The 22,598-nt window shown below is 46.6% G+C and overlaps 1 protein-coding gene across 1 annotated transcript; it reads left to right on the top strand.

The window, feature by feature from the left end:
• Positions 1 to 18,097: 18,097 nt before the first annotated feature.
• On the top strand, positions 18,098 to 20,500 carry LOC115479886 (apelin receptor B-like). The gene has a single exon (XM_030218193.1). It carries the CDS (start codon positions 18,138 to 18,140, stop codon positions 19,236 to 19,238), a length of 1,101 nt encoding a protein of 366 aa, XP_030074053.1. The 5' UTR covers positions 18,098 to 18,137; the 3' UTR covers positions 19,239 to 20,500.
• Positions 20,501 to 22,598: the final 2,098 nt, after the last annotated feature.

Below are 22,598 nucleotides of genomic sequence, written 5' to 3'. Positions count from 1 at the left end.
TTTCGGCGCGATACCACGCCTGCCTCAGGGGTCTAAAAACACCGGCATCTTGAAATTTATGTTGTGACTGCAAGTGGAGAGCTGTAAAACGTTAATCTGAAAGAGACTTAGCCTACGTCCTAAAAGCTGTAGAGAACAACCACTGTGGTAAAAGAAAGAGGGGAAAATAAGCATTGTTTCTTTTAGCTTAATCTTTGTTTGTTAATTTGGTTGTTTGTTATGATTTTATATTTTTTATGCGGTTCTTTTATCAAGCACACACTTTTTAAATATGTTTTTCATATATCTAATAATATATGATATGTTTTTATATGTTTTTAGAATATCATTTTGACCCCTGAGGCAGGCGTTGTATTGAGCCGAAACACGGACCGTATCGGGTCCTGTTGTACAAACACTGAATAAAGCATCTTTTCAGCACCAGTTCCTGTGGTGGAGCGTCCATTGTCTATACTCTGCTCTAATTTGGTTGGACTTTCTACGAGGAGGCGTTCCCTGTTTGCTCGTTTTTCCCAATTCTCATCTCAACCACAAGCTCATCAAGTTTTCCTTCTGTGCTTTTCTGTTGTTCTTTGTTTATAAGCAATAGAGCCTTCACTTTCTGTCCCCAAAGAGTTTTCGGAAGAAGCCATGTCTTCGAGCATATAGAGTAACACAGTAAATGTCAGCCGATAAAGACCTGCATGGTCCATCCAGTCTGTCCAGCAACGCGGCCAGAGCTACACCCGCCTCTCTGTGCAGGTTATAGTCATTCATGTTAAACACTGGTTGGCAATTTGCCATCATGCCAACCACATATAGGCATGTCCAAAAATCTCAGCACTTAAAATGTTCTTCAGCTCAGGGATGGTTCTACCATTGGATGAACTAGGTGGTCATCGAAGACCAAAATTTGGGGTGGCGGTAAAAGTGCTTCATCAGAACTGTCAGTGGCAGAACTGCAGAAGGAACCACAAAATTGATTAGTGGAGCTGGTGGAATCCCCTCTAGCTGTGGCTAGAGCAGCAGAAACCTCTGTTATCACTCCCCTCTCTTACTCATCAGGGTGCAGGGCCATAAGAACATAAAAGCATAAGAGTAGCCATACTGGTTCAGACCAATGGTCCATCTAGCCCAATTTCCTGTTTTCCAAACAGTGGCCAAGCCAGGTCACAAGTATCTGGCAGAAACCCAAATTGTGGCAACACTCCATGTAGAGCCCCAAAGAAAAGCAAGATTCTGGAATCCTAAAGAGTGACGAGATTCCATGCAGAATCTCAAAGAGTAGCAACATTCCATGTAGAATGCCAAAGAAAAGCAAGATTCTGGAATCCTAAAGAGTGACGAGATTCCATGCAGAATCTCAAAGAGTAGCAACATTCCATGTAGAATACCAAAGAATAGCAAGATTCTGGAATCCTAAAGAGTGACAAGATTCCATGCAGAATCTCAGAGTAGCATCATTCCATATAGAACCCCAAAGAGTAGCAACATTCCAAGTAGAACCCCCAAAAATAGCAAGATTCTGGACTCCTAAAGAGTGACAAGATTCCATTCAGAATCTCAAAGAGTAGCAATATTCCATACAAATCCCAGGGCAAGCAGTTGCTTCCCATGTCTGTCTGTCAATAGCAGACTATGGACTTTTCCTCCAGGAATTTGTCCAAACCTTTTTAAAACCCAGATACACTAACCGCTGCTACCACATCCTCCAGAGTTCCAGAGTGAAAAAATATTTCCTCCTTTTTGTTTTAAAAGTATTTCCATGCAACTTCATTGAGTGTCCCCTTGTCTTTGTACTTTTGACACGAATAAAAAATCGATTTACTTCTACTCATTCTACACCACTCAGGATTTTGTAGGCCTCTGTCATATCTCCCCTCATCCATCTCTTTTCCAAGCTGAAGAGCCGTAACCTCTTTAGCCTTTTCTAATTCCGCTATATCTTTTTTGAGATGCGGCAACCAGAACTGAATGCAATACTCAAGGTGTTGACGCACCATAGAGCGACACAAAGGCATTATAGTATTTTTGGTCTTATTCACCGTCCCTTTCCTAATAATTCCTAGCATCCTGTTTGCTTTTTTGGCCACCGCCGCACACTGAGCAGAAGATTTTAATCAACTGGTAAAACTGGATCAACAAAAAGGAGGGGATGTTGGACATCAATGAAATAATATACCTGTGGATACATATTGGGAAGACTTTGAAAGGGTACTTATTAACTCAGTTTATACATTTCTTGTTAGATTATCAAAGAAGAGCTGTTTGTTGGATGTAGGTCTCAGCTCAAATCCTTCAATGATTTTGTTAATGGGTTATTTTATTTATTTATTTGTTATATTTATATCCAGTGCATATTTTCTAGCAAAAAAGGTGCCAGTACTCAAATGCCAGGCCACCCTTCAGGGGGTGGGGTGATCACTAAGGGACCCACCCCACAATAGCCAGGCCCCCTGCAACCAGTCACAGAATCTATGACAAGGCAGAATTGATGTGTAGAGCCTGAGTTCTTTCATTAAAACTTGGGGTCCGTCCATGGGTCAATTTTAGCAGACAATGGAAAAGGTGCAGGTACTCAGTACCCCCAAGTACCCCCTCAAAAAAAGCATGCTGCGATGTCAGACTCCGAACTGGATTCAACGAATCAGCAGCGTTACTTACAGTATGGCCACGGAGGAGTCGGAGGAAGACGAAATATGAAGACTGCGGGTTGGACCTTAGCTGGCGGGGGTTGGGGCCCCCCGCCAGCAAAAGTAAGCAGCGGGGGAGGGTTGACGGCGGGGGGGGGGGTGGAGAGTGGCGGCGGCGGCGGGGGGGGGAAGGAGGCAAAAATGTTCCCTCCCCCTCTCTGGCTCTGGCCCCCCCCCTACCGCCGGATTCCAGATATGCCCCTGGTTATGGGCCATAAAATCTTTCCTAGTAAAGGATTTTCGAACTGTGGCTCAGGCAGTCATGCTGCTACAGTTGGAATTCACTGTACTCTCAGATTTCGGTTTATCAGTTGAAGTGACTACAATTAATGCAGAATATGGCCATTAGGCTAATTACTGGTATTGGATGGTTCGACAGTGTGGATTCTGTTTTTCAAGCGTATCATTGGTTGCCGATACGTAAACATATCGATTTTTAAAATTATTTGCTTGATTTTTAAATCAATATTTGGATTGAATGCTGAGGGTTTGAATGAGCTACTGATATTTCCAACTGTGGGTAGGAAATTAGGATTTTTAGATTTCTCTTCAATAAAAAATATTCGATTTAAGTCTATTTTTGAGCTGTCTTTTCCTTCAGTAGGGGCAAGAATTTGGAATAGACTACCTTTAAATTTGAGGTTAGTTTCTTATTTTGTTAAAAATGTATCTTTTTGAAAAACAATTTAAACTTGTTTTCTATTTTGTGTTTTTATATTGTTAAATTCTCCTTACTGTTGTAGTTTTCTTGTTTTTTTTGTTTGCTGTGAACCGCGTTGAATCCTTTTGGAATAATAGTGGTATAGAAAACTTTGTTAGTATAGTATAGGGACATGCTGGCCAATCGAGTGCAGGATAGGGAGAGCAAAGGTTAATGTTTGGCCACAAAGGGAGTAGGAGGGTTAGGGATGGAAATGGAAGATGCTGTCCACCCTGAGGATGGGAAAGGGAGATACTGCCCACCCCCAGGGGGGAGGGAGGAAGGGAGGAAAGGGAGACGTTGGCCACATGGGGAGGGTTGTTGAGAGGGAAGGGGGGATGTTGGAGAGTGGGGTAGGGCCTTGTATCAGCCTAGGGGGGGTGGGGTGGCACACAACTGAAGGTTCACCTGAGGCATCAGAAAACCTTGGGCCACCTTGGGTGCAGACTTCCAGTTGCAGGACAGCTGCCCAAGTTCTGCCAATTGGAAAATCCATCCCTGGGCTTAAAGCTGAAGATCCATGTAAATATAGAAAAAAAATGTATTTTAAAGTCCTTTCCCCCCCCCCCACCGGGAGAAAAGGGGGCAGTTGCCGGCATCGGGGGCAGGGGGAGAACTGGAGGCTTCCTGAGGCAGGGAGAGAGGTGTGAAGTCAATTGTGCAGGCTCTCAGTTCTGGGAGGAGCCGGCAGCCAAGAGGTGGAGCGAGAGCAGCTGCCCCTGTGAGCCCCGAAGTGCTTCGGGCTGCGTGTTGTGGCTGCACTTTGGGCTGCGGGAGGAGAAAAGGGTAGGCAGGGAGCACGGTGAGCTGTGGCACTCTGGTGCCACGGTAAAGAAAACAAAAAGGTGACATATTGATCCACAGCACTCACCGGTGCCACGGGAAAGGCAGGAGGCAGGCCACCAGGGAGAGCCACGGCACTTCTGGTGGCATGGGTGAGCCGGCAGCCGTGCACGCTATTACACTATTTTTCATGCAAGACAGATTCATATGCCTCTGGGCGATACTCTATTACAATATATTCATTGAACATCACTATTGGGATTTACCTTTTACACTTCCAGACTCCTGATGCAGGCATAGTAGCCCCATATCGAGTCACATTGAAGTGTAATAAAGGATTGTAAAATATCCATCATCTTGCGTCTTGTGTTCTCCATTGTGTTGGTTTACCAGAATAACATTCCAGCGTAAGCATAAATGGTTGTGCGTGCAATCCGAAAACGCTAATACAATTTGGAGCTAAAATCTGGGCTTAGCGTGCCGTAATGCAGGATTTTCCCACACACTAAAAGCCCAGATTAAGGGCTCCTTTTACTAAGCCTTGCTAGCGATTCCCGCGCGGTGTATGCGATGAAGCCCATTCAATTCTTATATACATAGTAACATAGTAGATGACCGCAGAAAAAGACCTGCACGGTCCATCCAGTCTGCCAAACAAGACAACTCATGTGTGCTACTTTTGTGTATACCCTACTTTGATTTGTACCTGTGCTCTTCAGGGCACAGACCGTATAAGTCTGCCCAGCACTAGCCCCGCCTCCCAACCACCGGCTCTGGCATAGACCGTATAAGTCTGCCCAGCACTATCCCCGCCTCCCACCACCGGCTCTGGCACAGACCGTATAAGTCTGCCCAGCACTATCCCTGTCTCCCACCACCGGCTCTGGCACAGACCATATAAGTCTGCCCAGCACTATCCCCGCCTCCCAACCTCCAGTCCCGCCTCCCACCACTGGCTCTGGCACAGTCCGTATAAGTCTGCCCAGCGCTATCCCTGCCTCCCAACCTCCAGTCCCGCCTCCCACCACTGGCTCTGGCACAGTCCGTATAAGTCTGCCCCGCACTATCCCCGCCTCCCAACCTCCAGCCCCGTCTCCCACTACCGGCTCTGCTATCCAATCTCGGTTAAGCTCCTGAGGATCCTTTCCTTCTGAACAGGATTCCTTTATGTTTATCCCACGCATGTTTGAATTCCGTTACCGTTTTCCTCTCCACCACCTCCCGCGGGAGGGCATTCCAAGCATCCACCACTCTCTCCGTGAAGAAATACTTCCTGACATTTTTCTTGAGTCTGCCCCCCTTCAATCTCATTTCATGTCCTCTCGTTCTACCGCCTTCGTATCTCCGGAAAAGGTTCGTTTGCGGATTAATACCTTTCAAATATTTGAACGTCTGTATCATATCACCCCTGTTTCTCCTTTCCTCCAGGGTATACATGTTCAGGTCAGCAAGTCTCTCCTCATACGTGGTGGGCTTCGTTGCATTTGCCTTTAATGCAGTACATTTTAGGACACTAATTTATTTAATTTTTGTTTTGTTTTGTTTTGCAGGTCATGCCCTAATGTTCCCATTAGCGCGCAGAACCTGCCAAAAATGAATGCGGGAGAACTTACTGCCTCGTATTTAAGAGATGCTAAGTACTTTTGAATTAACTCTGCGTTATTTACTTATTTTTATTGATGCAACCAGTGTGTGCTCCTGTCTTAATGCGGTTTTTTTCCTCTCCGCCTATTTGCATGCTATTTATTTAATGCACTAGCGAGCAATATTTTTACATTAGGCATATGTTAAAAAAACGTGCACTAAGTTTCAACACACAACTGCAGGGGCGGACTGAGGGGGGGGGTCTGTGCCCTCAAGCACTGTGGAGGGTCTGGGCCCCCTGCCTGGCCGCTGCCTGACACCCCCCCCCCCCCCCGCCGTCGCAACCGATGCCTTCAAAGCCCCGGTCCTACCAGAGGGGTCCTGGTGGTGTGGTAGCCTCTGCAGGAGAAGGTTCTTTCCTGCCTGCTGTGCTACCACACTCTGTGTTTTCAAAATGGCGGCCAAGACTTCCCATGGTATTCTCATGGGTCTCGACGGTCTCGTGAGATTTCCACGGGGAGTCTTGGCCGCCATTTTTAAAATATATTGGTGTCGGGCGTGAGGGAATAGTGGCAGAACAGCGGGCCAGGCAAGAAAGAACATGTTCCCCCCCCCCCCCCCCCCTCCAGCAGAGGCCACTAGATCACCAGCGGAATGCCTTTCAAGGTAGGACTGGGCAGGGCTGTAGTGTGCACCGGGCACCCAGGCAGAGCCTCTGGGCCCTCGGGCACTGGCCCAGTTGGCCAAATGGTCAGTCCGCCCCTGCATGACTGTATTGCAAGTTTACCACACGGCCCCTTAAGTTTGTACCTGAAGCAATGGAGGGTTAAGTGATTTGGATCTCACTCAATGTTCAGAAATGACAAAACTTTATTAAAAATAACCCGACACGACCACGTTTCGCTACCCAAGAGGCTGCATCAGGGGGATTAACTTTACACTACCAGGGTCCCTATGGGCACATACACTTAGTAGTGCAAGAAGAAGTAGAAACTTTGTTTTTGAAACTCTGATGATCAAGGATTTCTGCAGCAGCTGAGAGTGAATCACTGGTGCTAGATGGGTTATTTTTAATAACATTTTGTGGTTTCTGAACATTGAGTGAGATTTTTTATTTATTTATTTATTTAACACATTTATACCCCACATTTTCCCACTAGTTGCAGGCTCAAGGTGGCTTACACAATAACATGGGTAGGCTACAGTTCAGTATAATATCATTAAACAATGTCATAGTAAAACAAATTAATCGTAAACGTATCGTCTAAGACAACAAAGATAATAAAAGATAATGGAAAAGCATTAGGGTCCATAAATTTTGCTGAACAGAAAAGAAAGAAACTAAGTAACGTCTGGATGGTACGCCTTCTTGAACAGGGTGGTCTTCAATTATTTTCTGAAGTTCAGATGATTCTGAGTTGATTTTAAGAGTTTAGGCAATGCATTCCATAGCTGAGTTCCTATGAAGGAGAAGCTTGATGCGTAGGTAGATTTGTATTTGAGGCCATTGTAATCTGGATAATGTAAAATTAAATAGGATTGGGAAAGCCCGGAACTATTTCCGTTCTGTTCTTTGATTGCTGTGATCTACAGACCTCTACTGACTCTGCTTTTCTGAATTGTGTTAAGTGTTTTGGCCGTGATCACAGGGATTTGAACTCTGGCTTCACTGGTCCTCAGCCCCTGATCTATCCACTAGGCTACTCCTCCGAAATGGTGCAGGTGCAGCAAAAGCCCTATGAGATAAAACCTACGGATCTACCTGTGTATAGTATAGAGGGGAGGGATTATAACAAAGACATTGAAATGCTTCAAAGGTTTAATTAATACACAAGGCGCAAACATTTTTTTATTGGAAAGTAAATTCTAGACCATGATATAGGGCTCAAAAGCAGTAGATTCAATTCAATACCGCATTCAATTCAAGCTTCTCCTTCTTACCTACAAATGCACTCAGTCTGCTGCCCCTCACTATCTTTCTACCCTTATCTCCCCTTACGTTCCCGCCCGTAACCTCCGTTCACAGGATAAATCCCTCCTCTCAGTACCCTTCTCCACCACCGCCAACTCCAGGCTCCGCTCATTCTGCCTCGCCTCACCCTATGCTTGGAACAACCTTCCTGAGCCCTTACGCCAAGCCCCCTCCCTGCCCGTCTTCAAGTCTTTGCTTAAAGCCCACCTCTTCAATGCTGCGTTCGGCACCTAACCCTTACCGTTCAGTGAATCCAGACTGCCCCAATTTGACTGCCCCTATCGGACCGAACGTTCACTTGTCTATTAGATTGTAAGCTCTTTGAGCAGGGACTGTCTCTCTTTGTTAAATTGTACAGCGCTGCGTAACCCTAGTAGCGCTCTAGAAATGTTAAGTAGTAGTAGTAGTAGATTCAGCAGTTACATAAAGAAAATACTTCTAAAATAAGAAACAGTTTTCTGGATACTCCGCATCTGTTTGTTATGATGTCGACACCCTGTTGCAAAAGTCCTGTCTTAAATGCTATGATTGCTCAGTGAAGGTGGGTGGGGGGAAGGGAAATGAATCACTGATGTGTTGTATTAATATTTTGGAAACTAATAAAACAAATTTACATTAAAGGGTAGTGGATGCCTGGAACTGACTCTCAGTGGGAAGTAGTGAAGGACACAAAAATAGTCATCAAAAGCCTGGGAAAACCAGAGAAGGTCAGACCCTAGTTGCCAAGAAGTGAAGGAATAAAGGTCAACAGAGAGGTTACAGGTGGTGACCCTGTTTTACTAGACTAACAGGACACATGTTTGATTAGCCTTTGAGATCTACACTCCCTTCATGTCAAAACAAATTGAGCATTTTCCATCAAACTACGTCAACTTACGCAGCAACCACGTTCCTTTAGAGATGTAAAGGATGAAGCTTGGCTGTTGCAGAAGGAAGCTATTTGGGAAGCCTAGATGGACCCTTTCACTCCTCCTTTGCCATCAGTCTATTTCTAAGAACCATTCCTGCTGCAGCCCTCAACAGCCACAGTAAATTTCACTACCCTATCCTTCTCCCAGCCCGGATGGGCAGCAGAATATGCCAACATTAGAGATGGAAAAATCCCGGGGGTCATTAGAGAGATGAGAGAATTCCTGTAACATCAAAAAAGAGATGTAAGAGTAAGAGGATTCAGATGCCACGTAGCTACATGGGGCCACAGGGGCCTGGGCCCCCCCAAATCTCTTATAGGCCTCTGGTTTTGTTGGTGGGGAGTCCCCAACCCCCGCCAGCTCAAGCCTTGTCCAGCGCCGGATTCTGGCACCGCCTCGTTGCCTGCCCTGCTCTCTCTTCCTCCTCATATCCTGCACGCTCCTTTAAGAATTTTCTGGCAGGGCGGCGGGTGGAGCACCGAGGCAGCGGGGGGGGGGGGGGTGGCAGGGTGGCAGACTAAAATGTGCCCCCCACCTCGGGTTCTGGCCCCCTCCCACTGCCAGGTCTGGCTACGCCCCTGCTTGAGGGATATCAGAGGGATATGATACGCACTGCTGACTGTTGCCCCATGACAGGAAAAATGGGTCTATGATAACATATAAAAACATGTGAAAATGACACTGTAGAGTAGGCTTGTCCAAGTTCAGTCCTCGAGGGCTGCAAGCAGACCAGGTTTTCAGCATATCCCTAATGAATATGCATGAAAGAGATCTGCATACAATGGATTGAGTGGGCATGCAAATGTTTCTCATGCATGTTTCCACAAGAAAGTGTTTATTGCATAAAATATTTCAGTAAAGAGGAAAATATTATAAACGTTTAATGAAATTTGTGATTTTCTGACTGGCATTAGAAGTAAGATGCATATTTTTTTTTTGTTACATTTGTACCCTGCGCTTTCCCACTCATGGCAGGCTCAATGCGGCTTACATGGGGCAATGGAGGGTTAAGTGACTTGCCCAGAGTCACAAGGAGCTGCCTGTGCCTGAAGTGGGAATCAAACTCAGTTCCTTAGTTCCCCAGGACCAAAGTCCACCACCCTAACCACTAGGCCACTCCTCCACTGTTGCTACTATTTGAGATTCTACATGGAATGTTGCTATTCCAACATTCCATGTAGAAGTCGGCCCTTGCAGATCACCAATGTGGCCGCGCAGGCTTCTGCTTCTGTGAGTCTGACGTCCTGCACATACGTTCTGTGCAGGACATACGTGCAGGACGTCAGACTCACAGAAACAGAAGCCTGCGCAGCCTTCTACATGGAATGTTGCTAGTGGAATAGCAACATTCCATGTAGAATCTCCAATAGTATCTATTTTATTTTTGTTACATTTGTACCCTGCGCTTTCCCACTCATGGCAGGCTCAATGCGGCAGGCAATGGAGGGTTAAGTGACTCGCCCAGAGTCACAAGGAGCTGCCTGTGCCTGAAGTGGGAATCAAATTCAGTTCCTCAGTTCCCCAGGACCAAAGTCCACCACCCCAACCACTAGGCCACTCCTCCACAGGGATAGCCTGAAAACCTGGTCTATTTGCGGCCCTCGAGGACTAAACTTGGATAAGCCTGCTATAGGGGTTGAGGAAGTGTTCAATTCTGCGTCCGAGCTCTGCACTTGAGTTAGCTGTGTGCAAAGTCCTGAGTAGTAGACAGTAATACACAACAAAATGTAAAGTCAGGGTAATGAAGCTATTGGCTGTTCTGTACAGATGCAGAGAAAGCAATAAGGCTGAGGATAACGCCAGGGCTTTAAAGCAAGGTTTGAGGAGGCGTTAAAGGTTAGCTAGTTCTTCTGCAGTAACATTAGTCAGGATTTCCTGCCTGTTTCTTCCTTGACTGTAGGTTTAAGGACCCACAACTTTTTTTCTGGCTTCCTTGAAGATCAAGGTTTAAAAAAAAAAAAAAAAAAAAAAAGACAGAGCCGAGAAGAGGTGTGCTGAAGCCTGAAGAAAGACAAAAGTGATTGGACTGCAGACTAATGGACACGGGCAGGCACTCCTCGGACTGCATGCGCGTACATCCATGCATATGCTGGAATGCATGATGATGTATGTACAAAGTTGCATTCCAGCACATGTGGGGGTGTATGCTCACGCAATCCAAAGAAATGCTGACACAGTGAAGTCTCCGCTTCATCATACTACAGACATTTTCATTTGCAATGGAGGATTTTTTTTAAATTTGATGCATCATTTTTTACAGTTTTGTCACAGCTACTACTACTACTATTTAGCATTTCTATAGCGCTACAAGGCGTACGCAGCGCTGCACAAACATAGAAGAAAGACAGTCCCTGGTCAAAGAGCTATGTAATAAAAGTGAGCCAAGTATAGGACAATCAAGCCATTGTGACATCACTGATGAGGTTGGCTCTTATTGGTGGACTGAGGCATTATGACATCACAATATTAGCTCTGGTTACAAGAGACTACTAACCTACTATTTATCACTTCTATAGCACTACAAGGCGTACGCAGCGCTGCACAAACATAGAAGAAAGACAGTCCCTGCTCAAAGAGCTTACAATCTAATAGACAAAAAATAAAGTAAGCAAATCAAATCAATTAATGTGTACAGGAAGGAGGAGAGGAGGGTGGGTGGAGGCGAGTGGTTACAAGTGGTTACGAGTCAAAAGCAATGTTAAAGAGGTGGGCTTTCAGTCTAGATTTAAAGGTGGCCAAGGATGGGGCAAGACGTAGGGGCTCAGGAAGTTTATTCCAGGCGTAGGGTGCAGTGAGACAGAAGGCGCGAAGTCTGGAGTTGGCAGTAGTGGAGAAGGGAACAGATAAGAAGGATTTATCCAGGGAACGGAGTGCACGGGAAGGGGTGTAGGGAAGGACGAGTGTGGAGAGATACTGGGGAGCTCTACCACCGTAACACGGGCAGCCATGACCTTCCCTTAGCCCTGCTATTTCTGCTTCCTGCCTATGTCGTCTGCCTCAACAGCAGTTTCACCAAAGCAAAATGATCAGCCACACCATTTATTGATGGTAAAACATTAGGCTACAGCTTTTATTGACGCATTAACATGTATTTTATAACAACTTCGTACCCAAGCCATCTGGTACTGTTAATACAACCAACATGTACAACCAGCAAAACCATCATTACTTTCGTACAGTGAGTGCGGCCGGGGGGGGGGGGGGGGGGGGGGTAGCACCTGCCCTGAAGCAAGACGGCCACGTGAGCAGTCCATTGTCCTAGAGGTACACTGACCCTGCAAACAGGGCTCCCCTCTCTCAATTTCAGTCTGTAGTCCATCCATTTCCTTTCTGGCTCAGGTACCCCCTCTGCTGCGACAGCTGTAGTCCCCTAGTAAAAGGACCCCTTAGTCAGCAGACATCCAGACAGGGCCACCGAGAGGGGGGGCAGGGGGGACAAACTTCCCCGGGCCCGGGCCTCCAAGGGGGACCCAGCGCCGCAGTCCCCTCCACCCGCCCCCCTCCTCCGTCCACCACCGGGCCAGGCCCCCCTGAATTCAAATCATAGTGCCTCACCTCGACCTCGCTCCATGTGAAAGAAGCGCAGCAGCGGCAGTCTGCAGATCGCCTCCCTTCGGGCCTTCCCTCCCTGTGTCCCGCCCTCGTCTGACGTAACTTGCATGAGGGCGGGACACAGGGAGGGAAGGCCCGTAGGGAGGCGATCTGCAGACTGCCGCTGCTGCACTTCTTTCGCACGGAGCGAGGTCGAGGTGAGGCGCTATGATTTGAATTGCCTAAGAAAAAGGTGCCCACAGAACTGCACACCTCCTTTATCTATGGGTGTATTTTAAAATTCAAAGAACATCCATAGTTCTGAAAATATGAAAGTATGTGCTTTGTTGCATTCCCTACCTCTGGGAATACTTCTGCCCAATGTGGGTCGTGAGACTACATCAAAACATTTACCAGCACACAGGAAAACTAGTTTTCAGACGTCAGATTTCTATTGTAAAATGTTTTCTGGCATGGGAAATTGCACTGAAAATTGCTCCCTTCTATTCAACGTTCTGCCTGCAAAAGGGAAGGAGTTGCTTAGTGGTCAGAGCAGCAGACCAAGACCCACTGAAGCTAGGGCTCAAATCTCATTGCTGCTCCTTGTGACATGATTGTGCACATCATTTAAAACTCCATTGCTTCGGCTATGAAGTTAGATTGTAAACCCTTCAGGGATAGGGATGTACCTGAATGTAACTCATCTCAGATTCTACTAGAAAGAGATGAAATATTACATAACTGCAGAAAAGTCCTGTAAAATAATGCACAAGGTATGAAGAACCTTCTTCTTTTCAAAAGCCCAAACAGAGGAGTTTTGAGGATGGAAACGACTGGGTAAGATAAGTCCAGTATCCAAAGCAACTCATCGCTTATGTGCTTAAAAGGTGAGCCTAGGTCTTTCCTTCAGAACATCCTTTTGAATCGCTCAAGACCTATTTTTTACTTTTGACTCCAGCCTTGCTTTTTTATTTGTGGGTGTGAGTCGGGTTTAAAGGTGTGCATGGAGGCTATTCCCAAAACTCTTCTACTCAGATACCAGCTTTCCACCTACAAATTAAATTAATACTTTATCTCCCAAATTCTATAAAGTGCGACCTAAGTTGCATGCATAAAACTGGTTGTATTCTGTTTTGCATATGCAACTTAATTGGCTTAACAAGCCAATCAGTGCCAATAATGGCCGCTTAACAAGCAATTATTGCCACTAATTGGTTCTAATAAGTATTTACACACACAACTTTCTAAGCGTATTCTATAAAGTGATGCATGTAAATTCTAAGATGCAGATCTGAATTAGGGGCGTAGCCAGACACCCAATTTTGGGTGGGCCTGGGTCCAAGATGGGTGGGCAGAAGAACCCCACTCCATCCCACAGGTGATTTGGTCTCTCCTTCTCTCGCCTACATGCCATGTGGTCTCTCAAATATCCCCCCTCTCCTGCACACCTTTTAAATAGCAGATTTTCACCAGCAGTAAGCAGCAACTAATACACAGTACTCATGCTGGCCCCACATCCTTCCCACTGATGCAGCATCCTGTTTCTGCATAGGCAGGAATAAGTCAGAGGGGAAGGCTTTGGGGCTGGTGTGAGCAGTATGTATCAGTCGCTGCTTCCTGCAGGGAAGATCTGCTATTTATAAGGTATGCAGGAGGGACAGTTGTTGGGAGTTTTCAGCTTGGGAATCTCTGCCAGCCACATCATAGATATGCTGCTACTGGTGGGCCTGAGCTCAAAGTGGGTGGGCCTGGGCCCACCCAAGCCCACCCTTGGCTACGCCACTGATCTGAATAGGGAGCATGGCCATGGGAGGGATGTGGGTGGGTAAATGGGAGTTCCTAGAATTTACATGCAGTGTTATAGAATATGCACCCATTCTTGGCTCAGGCCCACCCAGTGGCAGCACCCCACATTAACATCTCTCCTCCTCTGTGGCGTCCCAGCATCTGCCCGTCCATCACTGAACCCCATCCCTCCCTAGTATACCTTAAAGGCATCCATGGCGCTTGCAGCGATTCAATAATTGCTGCCTGCGCTGGCCCTGCAGGTGTCCATCGGCCGGATCTCGCCCTCGCTTTTATCATTTCCTGTCTGACGGGACCCGGCCGATGGAAGCCTGCAGAGTCGGCGCAGGCAGCAATAACTGAATCACTGCAGGCACCGGAAATGCCTGTAAGGTACACCAGGGAGGGATGGGGTTCAGTGACGAGCGGGCAGATGCCAGGACGCCATGGAGGAGGAGAGATGTTGATGTGGGGTAGATGAAAAAAATCTATAATTTTTAAAAATATTTCTGGGGGGGAGGGGGAAGCTGTGGATTGCGGTGCCATGGAAGGTTACCTCTGGGCCCATCTAAAATACTGGGTCTGACTACACCACTGTTCTGTGCGTAACTTAGGCATCAGCATTTACATTAGGTTTCAGTTAGCGTAAATGGCCCCAACTAAATATAATCACATGAAATGGGTGCTGGGCGTATTCTATAAACTATGCCTAATTTTAATTCAATTCAGTTCTTGTATACTACTAATATCTCCTTTCCAGGGTTCAGTGCACTTTACATTCTAGGTGAGACAAAAGCAGATAGTGCTAGTGTGAGGTCTGAGAAACATAAGTAATGCCTTACTGGGAAAAGACCAAAGGTCCATCGAGCCCAGCATCCTGTCCATGACAGCGGCCAATCCAGATCAAGGGCATCTGGCAAGCTACCCAAACGTACAAACATTCTATACATGTTATTCCCAAAATTGTAGATTTTTCCAAGTCCATTTAGTAGCAGTCTATGGACTTGTCCTTTAGGAAACAGTCTAACCCCTTTTTAAACTCTGCTAAGCTAACCGCCTTCACCATGTTCTCCGGCAACGAATTCCAGAGTTTAATTATGCATTGGGTGAAGAAATATTTTCTCCAATTTGTTTTAAATTTACTACACTGTAGTTTCATCGCATGCCCCCTAGTCCTAGTATTTTTGGAAAGTATGAACAGACACTTCACATCCACCTGTTCCACTCCACTCATTATTTTATATACCTCTATCATGTCTCCCCTCAGCCGTCTCTTCTCTAAGCTGAATAGCCCTAGCCTCCTTAGTCTTTCTTTATAGGAAAGTCGTCCCATCACCGCTATCATTTTTGTCGCCCTTTGCTGCCACCTTTTCCAGTTCTACTATATCTTTCTTGAGATGCGGCGACCAGAATTGAACACAATACTCAAGGTGCGGTCACACCATGGTGCAATACAACGGCATTATAACATCCTCACACCTGTTCTCCATGCCTTTCCTAATAATACCCAACATTCTATTCGCTTTCCTAGCCGCAGCAGGTGTAATGCATGAGACTAAGAACATTAAAGGGAAGGATAATGGATGATACTAGGAGGCAGGGGCATAGTCAGACCTCAGCAGGAGGGGAGTCCAGAACCCAAGGTGGGGGGGGCACATTTTAGCCCACCTCCCCCAGCCGCCAACCCCCATTAATGCTGCCAACCCTCTCCCACCACTTTTTGACCCCCTTGCCACTGCAGTCCCTCCCCCGCCTCTTTCAACCTCCGCCCCCACCGACGACGACCCTCCCCCACCACCGCCAGGTACCTTTGCTGGCCCGGGTCCCCAACCCCCCAGCCTTCTTCAGCACCAGTCTCCAGCGCGTTCGCTGATCTGTGCTGTGAGTCCTGCAGGGCATCAGTCAGGACTCACAGCACAGATCAGCGAATGCGCCGGAGACCGACGCTGAAGAAGACCAAGGCTGGCGGGGGTTGGGGACCCACGCCAGCAAAGGTACCTGGCAGCGGGGGAGGGGCGGCGGCAATGGTGGGAGGGAGGGTCGAAAGTAGAGGGGGCCAGGGCTAAATCTGTGGAGGTCCATGCCCCCGTGGCCCCACCTAGCTACGCCCCTGCTAGGAGGTAGAAGTCATGATGGATTATTGTGAAGCAGTCTTTGGGAACAGAAAGGTTTTTAGCCTCTTCCTGTAGTCGAGGTAGCTGTTTTCTGTTTTGATGACAATAGGTAGGGAGTTACATATTTTAACTCCAAGTACGGGAAATAGAGAGCGGAAAATCTGATTTTAAATTGTCTTTTGAAATGGGGATGCTAGCATGAATTGTTCTTTGTCTGTTAGTCTGAATCAAAAGTAGTGAAGTGGTCTCAGCAGGGGCGTAGCTACGTGGGGGCCACAGAAACAGAAGCCTTGCAGATCAGCAATGCGGCTGTGCCAGAGAAGAGGACTTCAGCTGGCGAGGGTTGGGGACTCCTGCCAGCAAAGGTACTCGACGGTGGCGGCGGGGGAGGGTTGTCAGCGGTGGGAAAGGGGGGTCGAAAGGGTTGGCACTGGGGTTTCAAAGGTGGTGGTGGCGGCGGTGGGGGGGGGGTCAAAATGGCAAGGGGGAGGTAAAAATTGGTGTGGGGGGGATCGGCGGCACCTCGGGCTCTGGACCCCCCTCCTGCCAAAGTCTGGCTATGCCCCTGGGTCTTAGTCAGCAGTTCAGAGGTGAAGCCCTGTAGGATTTGAAAAACTAAACAAGCAGGCTTTGAACCTGAGTCTTTCTGCTGTGGGAAGCCAGTGCAGTTTGCTTAAGCAGTTTCTAGAATACACTTAGGCGTATTTTATTGCTGCCAATTTTATTAGGCATCATAAATAGAATCTAACCCTACCTATCACTAAAACTGCAGCCTGAAGGTAGGACTGGCATTGTCTGGGTACATCCTGCAACCCAGACTCAGCCAGTTGGGAACAGAGCATGGTAAATGTTTGAAATGAGGCATTTTATTGAAGGGAAAGCTCTGGGGGGAAGTCTTTGATGGACCAGACTACCTGAGCTGATATAGAATTAGCAAAACCTGAAAGTCCCACAGCTGAGAGAAAGATGCTGCTACAGCCACACAAAAGAGCAGAAAGGAATATGTCCAGTATCCCCATTTAAATCTCTTAAATCTACTGATGTTTGGTCTATTCCTACTGTAACACCCGCCTTGAGTGAATTCCTTCAAAAAGGTGGTAACTAATAAATAAATAAATGTTACAGAAAAGTAATAAGAAAAATACACTTTTTTCCTCCTCAGAACGATTGGTTTATAATGATGGATATTACATATGGGTGTCTCCAGTAAGTTTTAGCTAGTAAAAACAAGTGCGACCCCCTGCAACCAGTCACAGAATCTATGACAAGGCAGAATTGGTGTGTAGAGCCTCAGCTCTTTCATGAAAACTTGGGGACCATGGCTCAATTTTAGCAGACAATGGAAAAGGTGCCGGTTCTCAGTACCCCCAAGTACCCCCTCAAAAAAAGCCCTGGGTGTCTCTAGCACAACCAAGAAAACACCAGATCAAGCTCCCCTCCTGCACTGAGCTGAACCGATCACCCCAAACTCGGAGAAAGCCAGAAACGATCCTTCATATCAAAAATATTCAGCAAAATAAACCATTAAAAAAAAAACCCCCATCTTTAATCGTGTCCTTTAAATCCCTCGGAGCAGAATTCCATGCATGCAGCAAATGGACTAAGGCCAGGAATTCGAAGCTGCTGGAAGGAATTTTCTGATTCTCTGTTTATATTCACATCGATCGAGAGACTGTCATCTCACGGGGTGGGGTGGGGGCTGAAGATCCCTCCCTGCTCAATAGGTGTAAAGTAAGTCTGTGGCTTTGAATACAGAAGGAAAACAGGACGAATGACCCAGCCCTCCCCTTTTCCATTTGTTTCAGCTTCTTTCCCTGAGTATTTTCTGCTCGAGTAGGTGAGTTAAAACCGGTGAGAGGCTGACCTGGGGCAAAACCAGGAGGACTGGGGAAGGCTGAAAGACGGGAGGGATGGGCAGTGCAGGGTCTAAGGAGAGAGGAGGGACTGAGGTAACACTGATGGATGTCAGTGGGTGGTCTTTGGCTCTCAATTTGTTGTTTAAGGGGTGGGGAGAGGCGATACTTTAAAGGGACCCAGAGAAAGCAGCTCAGCTAGTTTTCTTCTGACTTGCTAGACTGGAAGGCAATGGGAGAAATGGAGTACTTTCCAGGACCGGACCCCAAGGATTATTATTATCTAGACGGGCTGAATGACACGGGTCTCCTTGAGCACTGCGATGACTCGGACTGGCCCATCTCCTTTTCCCTCCTGCCCATCCTTTACATGATGGTTTTCGTGCTAGGACTCTCTGGCAACGGAGTGGTCATCTTCACGGTCTGGAGAGCAAAGCCCAGGAGGAGACCGGCTGACACCTACATTGGGAACCTGGCCCTGGCAGACCTGGCTTTCGTGGTCACCTTGCCGCTGTGGGCAGCCTACACAGCGCTCCGGTTCCACTGGCCCTTTGGATCAGCCCTGTGCAAGCTCAGTAGTTACCTGGTTCTGCTCAACATGTTTGCCAGCGTCTTCTGCCTCAGCTGCCTCAGCCTTGACCGCTACTTGGCCATCGTCCATTCGCTCTCCAGCAGCCGGCTGCGTTCCCGGGCCACCATGTTGGCTTCCTTGGCCATCATCTGGCTTTTGGCTGGCCTGCTGGCATTGCCTGCCCTACTGCTCCGGGACACCCAAGACCGGGGCAACCTGACCGTCTGTGACATGGATTTCAGTAGCATCTCCAGCCCCCAGAACGAGCACTTCTGGATGGGTGGTCTCAGCATCCTCACCACCGTCCTGGGCTTCCTTTTACCCCTGCTGCTTATGACTGTCTTCTACTGCTTCATAGGGTGCAAAGTCACCGTGCACTTCCAAAACGTGAAGAAGGAAGACCAGAAGAAGAAGCGGCTCCTCAAGATCATCGTCACCCTGGTGGTGGTGTTTGCGGTCTGTTGGCTGCCCTTCCACTTGCTGAAGACCATCTATTTCTTGAGCGAGCTGGAGGTGGTGGACATCTCTTGCACTTTCCAGAGTCTCATCCTGCGACTTCACCCTTATGCCACCTGCCTGGCCTACATCAACAGCTGCCTGAACCCCTTCCTCTATGCTTTCTTCGACTTAAGGTTCAGGTCTCAGTGCTTCTTCCTGTTGGGGCTCAAGAAGGTTCTCCACAGCCAGATCAGCAACATCTCATCCACCATGAGCGTCCAGACTCAGAAATCCGAAATCCCCTCAGTGGCAACTAAAGTGTAGGAGTGACTGTCAAGAAAAGAGGCAACTAAGCAGTTGAATTCTTGAGTTGAGAGCAGGACATTTGTGGGTCATGAACTCAAACTCTGTTCCAGGCTGGAGAAGCCCCAGGATCAGAAAAGTCTGAAATATAAGTGACTGCAGCTGTGCAAAAAACAAAATCTGGGAGTAAAAGTCGCCAGATAAGGACTATTTTAATACACGTCTATCTGTACGTACACTGACTAAGACCCAGGGCCCCTCTTTCTGGGGTTAAGGCTTTCAAATAGGGTGAGGTAAGGTTTCACCAAATGTAATTGAACTGCCTCCTGGGTTGCTAAAATCTCTCTCTCTTGCGTTTCAGACTGTAAAATCCCTGTTTAGCTCTCGGCAAAGGGCAGGGAAAGCTGTGCCCCCTTGCCTTGCCCCCTGCATATCTTGTATACTTGGCTTCTTCAAGCACTTGTAACAAAAAAATGACACTTGTTAACCTTGTTAAGGAAGGAGTGTCTTGTGTAGAAGGTGCTAACCGAATTAACGCTTCCTGCAAAAGTAAAGATGCTTCGCTACGAATTAACACCGATTAAATCTGAATGTATTTGTGTAAATAGGACGAATGCGTTTTGGATAATAAAGTCTCTGGCATTTCTTGAGAGCTTAGCTTGCGGGGGGCGGGGGGGGGAGGGTGCAGTTTGTGCTGGGTTGACTTTTTTTATTTGCGTTTTTTTTCAATCCTTTTCTCTGTAATGCGCATAAAACCGGGTTTGAGCTGCGTCCAATCCGGATCGAAAGTGGATCCAGTGGATGCTGTTCAGGTGCTGAACAGCGCCTTATCCACCGCTGGGTTTCAAAGAAAGGGGGGTAAAGAGTTTTGCAAACCTGTTTGTCGTCCCAGACTCCGGGGACCAGACCACATGTAAGGCTCCTTCACACTTTTACAACCTGTGAAAGGCGCTAAGGGGACTCAGGAATGTGCTTTTCCTCCCTAGACTTGGTCTCCTTTGGGATTCGCTTAATTGCACTCCACTTTTAAACAGACTGGCAGAAATTCCGGGGTGGTGGGCCTGATAACAGATGGTGCTGGGTTTTTTTTCCCCAGACATTATATCCCTGGGGTCTGCCCCTCTGCCTGGGGTGGGAGAGTTTTGCTCTGTGTGCAATTCCAGCTGAGCTGCCGGAATGTGCTGGGCTCACAGGATGTAACAAGACCTTGTAATTAGCACAGCAATCTGCAATGCAATTAAAAGTTTTATTTTACCAGAAAGTGTCTCCGTTTGTTTGCATGTGTTTGACCATCAACTCTCAAAGTCTGTCGGCTGACGGTCAGGTAAAACCAAATCCCACTGGACCAAAGATCCTCATTTGCCTTCATTATCTAGTTACTCCCTCTAGGACAACGTTTGCAGGACCCGCAGACACCTAAAAGGGGAGTAACAGGGGGTCTGATTACCTTCGTTTTTTTCACCACAAATATAATGGAAGGTATACACAAAAAGTAGCACATATGAGTTTATCTTGTTGGGCAGACTGGATGGACCGTGCAGGTCTTTTTCTGCCGTCATCTACTATGTTACTATACGTTACTATGGAAGAAATGCCTCAGTCTCAGATTCTGATACACCTCAGAGGTTGTACCCAAATTAGGGATAGAAATTGGGATTGCTAAGGCAAATCTCTTTTCTCTTTGCTCATCTGGGGTTCTTTAACCTGTTCTAGGGAATATACAGATGGGGAGACCCCCCCCCCCCCCCCCCCACAGAAAGAACTGTAAAGTGCCAATTGAAGCAGTGCATAAGAACCCACACTCTGGTACTTATAGAGGTGGAGAGGGACAGGTAGCTAAATGGGTGGCGGAGCAGGTGGGGGGAAGAGGGGGTGGTGGTTGGGAGGCGAGGATAGGGGAGGGCAGACTTATACGGTCTGTACCAGAGCCGGTGATGGGAGGCGGGACTGGTGGTTGGGAGGCGGGAAATACTGCTGGGCAGACTTATATGGTCTGTCCCCTGAAAAGGACAGGTACAAATTCAAGGTAAGGTATACACATATGAGTTTGTCTTGGGCAGACTGGATGGACCATGCAGGTCTTTATCTGCCGTCATCTACTATGTTACTATGAAGCAAGCAGAAGATTCCATAAGAGTAGAGGGGGAGGGGGTATAGCTTTGGGAAGGGTAATACTACATGTATATTTGGAGGGACATCTTGTGTCTTATTAGCTAGGAGAGCAATCCTCTGGGGAAAAAAAAACTACATTACTATTACTATTGGGTTAATTCATAGAGCACACACCAGAGTTTAAGATAGAAGTTTATTGTTAATAATTATGCAATTGACCTGTAACTGTAAAGGCACACACTGTAAAGGTATCACATCATTCATACCTTCAATCACAGAAAGATATATATCATATGTCTTTATGTCTTTTTATCGCCCTCCCATTGTTTCCTTCCAATGTTTCAATGTTTATGCTCCAGTGTCACATTCCTTAACCACACTTCAATTGTTTCGCATAATTCTGCAAAATGTAATCCATAACCAATCTGTAACAAATTGTATTTCCAACATTTAACTCATATTGTAAGCCACACTGAACCCGCAAAAAGGTGGGAAAATGTGGGATACAAATGCAATAAATAAATAAATAAAATAAATATTTAAGAAGACAAGAAGGAAGGGATAGGGGAGAAAAGATGGAAAAACTTTGATGATAGAAGTCCTAATATGTGATAGAATTATTTGTTATCAGATTTATATTGATTGATCTGTGATTTGTTTACCATGTGAACTCATCAATAAAAAAATCCGTTGAAACGTAACCCGTTGTAGGGACCCTATCGTCGGGTTTTCAGGTTCTCCATCATATAGAGATGGTGCAGTAGGTTAAAAAGTAGGGATGTCAAGGTTCAAATCCTTGTGATCTTCAGTAAGTCAGGTTAACTCCTAGGTTACTTCATCTAGCTCTTTGAACCAAGTACAAAAAAAAAAAAATACTTATATTCGCTGCAAACCTATCCAGCTCTGCACAGATTACAAAATAAAAAGCCAATGCATAAGAAGTCATATTAAAAGCATCAATACTTGCATCAAACATTTGAAATAAAAAAGCCTTCAACGAGTCCTAAACTTCATCTAGCTTGATTCAGGTCTGATAGATAATGGAAGATGTGACAGTATGGTATCTCTTACATGTCATCATTTTATCTGAAGGATAGTTGAGATTCAAAAAAATAATTTGAATGCAAACATTTAGGTAATAAGGGGAGCTCAACTCATGGGAATAAATATCCTGGTGCTTTCCATGTCGAATCCTAAAAAACATAGTACACATTTTAAAATGCATACGTTGCATATACTAGATTTTCAATGTATCCCATGCATAGAGGA

This window comes from Microcaecilia unicolor, chromosome 11, assembly GCF_901765095.1.
Source record: "Microcaecilia unicolor chromosome 11, aMicUni1.1, whole genome shotgun sequence".
Lineage (NCBI taxonomy): Eukaryota > Metazoa > Chordata > Amphibia > Gymnophiona > Siphonopidae > Microcaecilia > Microcaecilia unicolor.
The sequence above is the reverse complement of the archived record's forward strand: the minus strand, read 5'-3'. Positions and strand labels throughout refer to the sequence as shown.

Coding starts and splice junctions, on each gene's coding strand:
- LOC115479886 (XM_030218193.1), top strand. CDS start 18,138: ATGGGAGAAATGGAGTACTTTCCAGGACCGGACCCCAAGGATTATTAT.